This window comes from Amborella trichopoda, chromosome 3, assembly GCF_054954075.1.
Source record: "Amborella trichopoda isolate Santa Cruz 75 chromosome 3, AtrichopodaSantaCruz75HAP2 v2.0, whole genome shotgun sequence".
Lineage (NCBI taxonomy): Eukaryota > Viridiplantae > Streptophyta > Magnoliopsida > Amborellales > Amborellaceae > Amborella > Amborella trichopoda.
This window is the reverse complement of record NC_142338.1, coordinates 52,304,403-52,312,828: the sequence shown is the minus strand read 5'-3', so window position 1 is coordinate 52,312,828 and position 8,426 is coordinate 52,304,403. Positions and strand designations below refer to the sequence as shown.

At 37.4% G+C, this 8,426-nt stretch overlaps 1 protein-coding gene across 1 annotated transcript; it reads left to right on the top strand.

Annotated features, from left to right (window-relative positions):
- Positions 1–2,741: 2,741 nt before the first annotated feature.
- On the top strand, positions 2,742–7,514 carry LOC18429245 (WEB family protein At3g02930, chloroplastic). Its single transcript, XM_006838535.4, has 3 exons — positions 2,742–2,942; positions 3,128–3,317; positions 4,997–7,514. Exons 1-3 carry the CDS (start codon positions 2,923–2,925, stop codon positions 7,280–7,282), a joined length of 2,496 nt encoding a protein of 831 aa, XP_006838598.1. The 5' UTR covers positions 2,742–2,922; the 3' UTR covers positions 7,283–7,514.
- Positions 7,515–8,426: the final 912 nt, after the last annotated feature.

Below are 8,426 nucleotides of genomic sequence, written 5' to 3'. Positions count from 1 at the left end.
GGAAAACAAAGCGCCCAAAAAAGATCTCCTCGCTGCTACCCCGACCCTGTCTGACCTCTTTTTGAACCCTTATTCTCATCCTCTCTAGGAAAAAGCAAGATTCACTACATTCCTCTCTTTTCCATAACTACCCTTTTCATCTTCCGAATAACAAAGTTGGTCCTCCTATCTATCTTTTCCAAATGCATCCTCATGCTTTAGAAAATGACCAATTTAGTCCTCCTGTTAAAATGAAAATAAGCTCTCCCTTTAATACACTCACGAGATTCAGTACGATCTCACGATGATATGATGAGCATGTCATAAAGGCCAACAAACGTGCTCTTCGTTAGATGCATGTTAGAGATCTTATCCCAAATCGACTGAGTAACATCTCTACCGTTCATTTTTCCTCGATGTGCATTACACCTCCTTCCAACGTGCCATGCACTGCGAACTCAAAATTAAATATTTTTTAGAAAGTGGCATAAAATATATAGCTTGAAAGGGAAGCAGAAATGATATAGGGCCGTGAGTTATATATATATATATATATATATATATATATATATAGAAAAGGATGAAGATTATGTGAGCCGACCGATTTAAGGAATAGAATAGGCCGGACGGCCTAGAGGCCCAGATTGAAGGATAGGAGGTGATCTAGACAGTCCAACATGTATCAAAAATGTCAATTAGTGTTAATCCATATTTTCTTAGCATATATATATAGGAAAATTGTGAAAAAATTGGTTTTATCGAGATTCTACAATTTGATGAAAATTTTTTTAATGCAGATAAAAGAAATGCCTCTACCCGTTTTTTTTAAACAGGCTAGGAGTTAGATTTTTTAAGGTGTTAATGGAGTGGTGTTATTGATAGGAATGGAAAGTAACTAGGTGTGGGGATGCGCCCATTATGACCCTAACCCTTTTCTTGAAATAGTGGCATGTCAATGGGGATTTGAGCCCTTACTTTTTGGTGAGAATGAAGTTATTGAGAGGTAAGTCATTCGGGATTTGGGCTCTTATCCTTTGGTGATAATGGAGTTAGAGATGTAAGTCAGTGGGGATTTGGGCTCCTACCTTTTGGTGAGAATGAAGTTAGAGAGGTAGGTTAATAGAGATTTGGGTTCATATCTTTTTGGTGAGAATGGAATTAGAGACCTCATAATGAGGCTTAACAATACTACCGCCAAAGCCCAAGGCCATTCTAAATTTAGTTTCAATCTTGACCACTGAGGATACACTATTTCATAAACCTATGCGCTTTTAAAGCTTTCCATACATAAGAAGGTGTGGTTTATACAAGATGTAATCTTAAACAACCAACAAAACATACACCTCAAAACTCTATTGGAAGGTTTATGGTCCTAGAAACCCCTAAGATAGCCTGCCTAAAAATCTATTTCTACAATTAATTATGAAATTTAAAATGAATAAATGGTGTAGATTTGATATATCTAGTGAACATTTGTATATAGACAACACAGATAATATATTGTAAAATGCACCATTTTTAGAGCCGACCCCAAATAGTTTAGGTAAAGCTCAAGTGATGATGATACTACTGCACTGTTTTTAATATTTGAAAGTTTTTCTTTCATATCCATACACTTTGAAGTCATAATGATCAACTTGAGGATTTTTCAATGTTCAAACAACCCTTTTTTTATGAAGTTTTGTGTATGCCTTACTTTTGTTGTATAAAATAGCCGTTTTTTTTTGTGCGGTTTGTATAGAGCCGATGAACTAAACGATCAAAGTAAAGCCCACCTTCAAATAGTATCGACAAGCATGGTTTCAACACTGAAAATCTTTTGATAGCTTTAAAATATATTTTCATATTTAATTATAAAATTTAACACTTAAAAAATAATGTAGATCGAACAGATCTACGCAACTTAAAAATCTTGAGACGGTCAAAAAATGCATTACAGGATGCACTATTTCAAAAACTTGAAATCCATTTTTTTCTCATGTCCATGAATCTTGATGTCGAGGTGATAAATTTGAGGATATTTGGGCATCAAAACAACCTCTTTTAGTGAAATTTTGAGGTGGGCACTAATTTGATTTTGGAATGATAAAATAGACGATTATTTAACATTTTCATAATTGTGGTTTGTATGAGGCTGAGGCCCTAAACAATCAAACTATGGCACACCTTCAAATAGTATCGAAATATATTGTTTTAATACCAAAATCTTTGTGATGGCTTGAAAATTTTTCATCTCGAATTATAAAATCTAAAACTTAAAAAATAGTGTTGTTCGAGCATATAAATAAACACTTAAAAACCAACTGTATAGAAAATGCATTACAAGATGTAATATTTTTAAGATTTGAAATCAATTTTTTCTTATATCCATCCATCTTGATGTAAAGATGATAGATTTGAGGATTTTTGGGCACCGGATCAACCTCTTGATGAATTTTTGAGGATTGTTGGGAGGCCTCGCCCTCGTATAAACTTTTTCCGCTGTTAAAACCTTGTTTGGATGCAAGGTATTATGAAAATAGAAGGAGAGCTCCTTTTTTCAAGCAAGATTGCTTTTACCTTTGTAGTTTTAATCAGAATTAGGACAGGGGCATTTTCGTAAGTTCAAAAGATGGAGACTCTTTTTCCGTCCCTGCCCACGTTGCGAGTGCTCTTCTTGGGTTAAAGACGGGGCTATTTTGGTAAATATCTCTCACCGCTCATTATCTCGAAAGTAAAGTTCGACTGGTGCTACTTACTTGTGGGACTCTATTGCAGACCAACTATAATAATTACTCTCTCTCCTCTCTCTCTCTCTCTCTCTCTCTCTCTCTCTCTCTAAACTAAGTTTTGTTGCAGAGCCAAAATCTCCATTTTTTCTTCGAATGTGGCTCTCTTAGGACCTTCTCCTGCAACCAAATAACATATAAAACACAACCCATTTCCTGTTTTATACCTGCAACCATGCTTTCTTCCAAATCCAAGTAACTCTCTCTCTCTCTCTCCCCATTGCATTCTCAGATGTGATTAGAGTGATGGGTCTCTGTTTTATGATGGGTTTGTTTTGTTTCTCTTTGAGTTTCTCGTGTTTCAATTTGGGTTGCTTATTTTTCTCTTCTTTTTCACTTTTTTTTGTTAGTTTTCTAACTGTTGGATATGGAATTCGCAGATCTGGGCTCTCTGAAACTCCACACAAAAGCAGTCCTGCTACTCCGAGGAGTAGCAGATTTTCAAGGGGATCATCAGTGGGATCAGACTCTGATTCTCTGCACCCTGGTAGGCATTCGGTCGATAAGTCACCGAGATCAGTTGATTCCAAGCCGTTGGATCGCCGAACCCCAAAGATCACCACACCAGAGGTGAAATGCTTGTACCCCATGGCTTATTATCTGTCTGTGACTACTTAGAGATTTTTTTTAATGGAAATTGTGGCATAGATATTGAGCAAAACAATTTTATGAAAAATGGACCCAAAAAAAAAAATAAATCAGATCAGATATTTATTTGGGAACTGTTAAAGATAGTTAGGTAAGTTGTCTTGTTAAGCTATGCCTTTAACATATATCTAACTGATAATTGCCATTTTTTTTAGTATTCTGTTTAGAATTTTTTGGGGGTATATTTGCGAGAAATTTTTGTTTTACTGCTCTTTGTCCCCATGATTTCCTGAATCTTTCTTAAAACCAGAGCAAACACCCTGAATTTTCAAAAGATGACATTAATGATTACTACATTTGTTCTATTTTGGGTAGGTTTTAGACATTTTCCTTTCTTGACTTGAAAATATTAGGAATCGACCTAATTTAGTTTGTAAATATAAACCATATACCTCAATCTTTGATTAGATCATTGTAGATCCTATTCGGAAGCATCATTTATTTTACTTCTATCTTTTGGTGAAATGCTTGCGCTGATCACCATTTATGTCAAGCATTGATAATTACCATCATTTGGAGAAAAATAAAAAGGAGAACCCAACAATTGCGAGTTCTATGGGAATTATGGTGTAGGCCTATAGTCGTCGTAGTTTATTACACCATCATCTTCAGGTTACTTTGGATTTCTTGCATCGCCTTCGGGAGCCAATATTGATATCAGTGTCTTGCACTCTTTGGGAGCCAATTATATACTCTCAATTCTCTGCATTTTACTCTAATTGTCTTCAGAGTTTCCTTGCACAATCTCTTTCTACCATGGTCTTCTTTGTTTCTTGGCAGGCATTGAAACATCTGAAAATACTAAGATAGTATCATTAGCTCCCGAGATATTCTATTGATAGTAGATGAGACAATGATATAGTATCTAAAACGAATCAATCAATTAGTGGGTTGTGTCTCACTCATATACCTTTCATTTCAATTTCATAAAAAAGAAAGAAATAAAGAAATAAGGAACATGTTGATCATACCCAAGTCAAGAGATACTAATAATTAGAGTTCGTCATTTGTGATCTTAACCATATGCCTCACAATTCTTCTATCAGAATGACTTTCCACTTTCACTTAATAAATAAGTGTTAATGGTGCTCGTCCTTTCCTTCTTTGGCTTATTAGAATTGTATGCTTTTTGTCATGCAATATCCTATCACATGCCTGGAATTGAATTTCTTTGCCATATTTTTATCTTGTTTGCTTGTGTTTTGTTAGTGTTTGTGTTTCACACCTTTGATGAATCATTTTCCATTTAATATGTTGAGATATCACCTGTTTCCATTTCAGATCCTAAATTGTATCGGACAATTCTTTCGAGATGATATCCAGAACAATAAGTGAATCAAGCATCTTAATCGAGCTAGTAGTAAAATCTGTAATATCTTTTTTGCATTTAAGATGAATGCTATAGAAACCATATTAAATTCCATGTCCAATACAAAAAACTGAGAAAAATGTGGATTTGTTCAGTTCATCTGTATATTTTATCAAATAAGGTTATTTAAAAGAATGCCCATTTGATTTAAATTTGAAGTTATAGAGAATGCCTTGTTGAAATAAAGGAAGCTTTTAAGATCTCCATTAAACTTTGCTGGTTTGCTTCGTAGAAACGAGTGGTTTCCAAAGGGTCAGAGTTGCAGCAGCAATTGAATCAGGTTCAAGAAGATCTGAAAAAGGTTAGAGAACAATTAGTAGCAGTAGAGCTTGAGAAGTCCAAAGCTCTCGATGAGTTAAAGGAGGCTAAGAAAAGCGCAGAGGAGGCCCATTCGAGGCTCAGTGAGGCACTGGTGGCCCAAAAAAGAGCAGAGGAGAGTTCAGAGATAGAGAAATTCAGAGCTGATGAGATGGAGCAATCCAACATTGAAGCAGCTCAAAAGAAGGAGCAGCAATGGCGGGAAGAGCTTGAGGCTATCAGAGAGCAACACGCACTGGACGTGGCCTCTCTTCTCTCTGCTACTCAAGAGCTTCAGAGGGTAAAACAGGAGCTTGCAATGGTCTTAGAGGCCAAGAACACGGCCCTGAGTCATGCTGAAGATGCAATGAAAATTGCAGAGATGAATGCTGAGAAGGTGGAGATTTTATCAGCTGAATTGCGTCGAGTAAGAGGGGCTCTTGATGAAGCTCAAGCTTCTTGGGCGGCTGCTGATAAAGAGAAGGCCTTGAATGATTCAGAGTGGGAGCTCAAGGCAAAAGAAGCTGAAGAATTAATGATCCAGTTGAATTTGGAAATTAAATCACTCAAGGAACAGCTTGCTATAGCTAAGGAATCAGCGAGTAGATATGTGGAAACAGAGGCTCTGGTTGAAAAGCTGAGGCTTGAGCTTGATGACGCTCAAAGTTCCAAATTTGAAGCTCTAGAAGTGGTCGATGAAATGAAGAACAAAGTAGAGACTTTGGAGCATGTGGTTCAACGAGTTAAGGAATCGGAGAAAACAGCTTCTGAAACTCTTGACTCCATTGTGAAACAGTTGGAGGTGAGTAATGGGCTTTTGCAGGAGGCAAAATCTGAGATTACTTCTCTCAAGGTAAATGTCGAATCTTTGGAGATCTCTCTTGGAAAACACAGGGGGGATCTTGAGGAGTCAGATAGGCATCTCGAAACTGCAAAGCTTGAGGCTGTTTCCATGGAGAAGGCCATCAAATCTCTAAATTCTGAACTTGGAAGCTTGAAAGAAAGCCTTTTGCAGGCTCAAGACAATGAAAGGTCTGCCACTTTGAGCATAGAAAGCCTCTTGGAGAAGAAGAAGACCCTTGAAAATGAGTTGAAGTTAGCAAGAGAAGAAGGGGATAGGAATAAGAAGGCCATGGATGATTTAGCATCCGCCCTTCATGAAGTTGGGTCAGAGAATCGAGAAGCAAAAGAAAAACTCACTGTAACTCGAGCTCAGCTTGTAGAGGTAAAATCAGAATTAGAGGATTTGAAGGTGGTTCTTATAACCACCGAGGAGAAATATATGAAAATGCTGGATGAAGCTAAGACAGAGATTGAACATCTCAAGAAAGAGGTGGAAACAGCCAATCAAGAAGCAGAAAAGGTGAGGTCTGATCATGAGGAGAGAGAGATTAATAATTTGAGCATAATCAACAAAACACAAGAGGAAATATCCATAGCAAAAGAAGAGGTTGAAAGGCTTGCCAAGACACTAAGAGAAGCTGAGGAAGAAGCCATGTCCTTCAAGGAAGATAACACCCGGCTTCTGAATCTGCTAAAGCAAACTGAAAATGAGGTGGTTTTGGTGAGAGAAACTGTGGAGTGTTCTAAATCCGAGAATTTGAGGCTAAAGGAGTTCCTACTAGACAAAGAGAATGAGCTACAGAGTATTTCCCAAGAAAATGAAGAGCTCCAGATCAGAGAAGTCGCGGCTCTAGAGAAATGCCAAGAACTGTCTAAGCTTCTAGAAGTCAAATCCCCTAGAAAATCAGAAGAAAATGGCAGACTCTCAACTAGTGAGAAGGATTATGATATGTTGCAAGAAAAAACAGATTTTGAGAGGGTAGTGGAAAAACCCGCTGCAGATATCTCGAAAGAAGACCCTCAAGAAGAAGCGAAAGAAGATCCAGCCATGGGTTTCAGTTTTATCGATCCCAAGAAAGCAGTTGAAAATGGACATGGAGGCGAACTTGAGACTGCAAATTTCAATGTAAATGAATGGGAAAATTGCAAGGTTGTTGAAAAGGAATCATTTGCAGAGGGTCAGGATGCATCTGAATCAGTGGACTATGATTTGGAATCGAAGGTTGAGAGTGAAGGATTGGACCATATGGAAGGGACAAAATCAGAAAGCACAGAAAATGGGGGGAGCTCACCGATAAGGAAGCAACAGGAGCAGAAGAAAAAGAAGGCATTATTGCGTAGGTTTGGCAGTTTGCTGAAGAAGAAAAACAAGCCATAAGTGTTGGGCTTTGGATTATGTGAGAAGTGGGGGGGGGGGGGGGGGTTCTCTTAATTGTCGTTGGGTCTTTTTTGTTGTTCCTTTTTGTGTTTGCAGAGCATTATCTGCTTTGGTTTTGTTGTCACACTTGTAGCATTTGGTCATGGCTGTATTTGTACTGTTGCTACCAGTTTTCTTATTTATATGCTTCTGTAAATCGATAACCAGTATCAATACACTGTTGTTTCTCTCATCTTTGTTTCATCTCTCTCAATTTAAATGAGCGACAGTATCAGTAGATTTCTGTTTCTTCTTTCTATATGCTTCTGTAAATTGATAGTGAGAATCAATATAATTAAGTTTTCTTTTCCTTTTAGGGGATTGCTTCTTTCTCTCTTCACTTAAACAAATGATTGTCAGTATCTGCATCCTTCTAGTTCTTATCCTACTGAGTGGTCATGCTGGCTTTAGATGGTTATTATTTTGTTGTTATACTCTGTTAGTTGGGCCTGTATTTGGAATCCGGAGTGACTGCAACGATAGTGGTCTTGATCGTCATTGGTTCCCCAGTACGAAAATGGAAGCTTGTCATTTTGAAAATTTAAAACATTTTTTTTGTTTTCCGGAATTCACTCTCATTATCAATGTACATAGTTTTGCTTTCCGAAAATAAATGGCGTGCATTGTTTGTTGAGTTTTTGCAGGAAAAATATAACCTAGCTATCGATTCTGATCGAACTTCAGAAGCGCCCCACGACTCATATCTAGTTCTTCTTTTTTCCTGGGTTTTTCCTTTTTCCCTAAAATGGTGAATTTCTTTTACTGTCTCAGTTGCTCTAAATAGAGGCCTTCCCGATTTGATTTTTGAGAATAGTAACAATGAATGTGTTGGTTGGATTTTAGTGAATCCTGATTGGTACTCTAGTTGTTTTTTGTGCGAAAAGAAGGTGGAGGTAAGTTTTGGCAGTGGCTTTGGTTGTTAGTTTGCAGTGGTAGTTCAAGTTACAGTCATCAACTTCATCCTTTCCTTGCAGAGCATCTGTTGTTCTTTTGTCTTCCTTCCCTGAGAAAGGCATGTGCTTCACATGCTCTTTATTGACTCCATATTAAGATAAAACCTATGCTGTAGCTCTTCTTTGTTGGCTTACCTCATCTTTCGATGTCC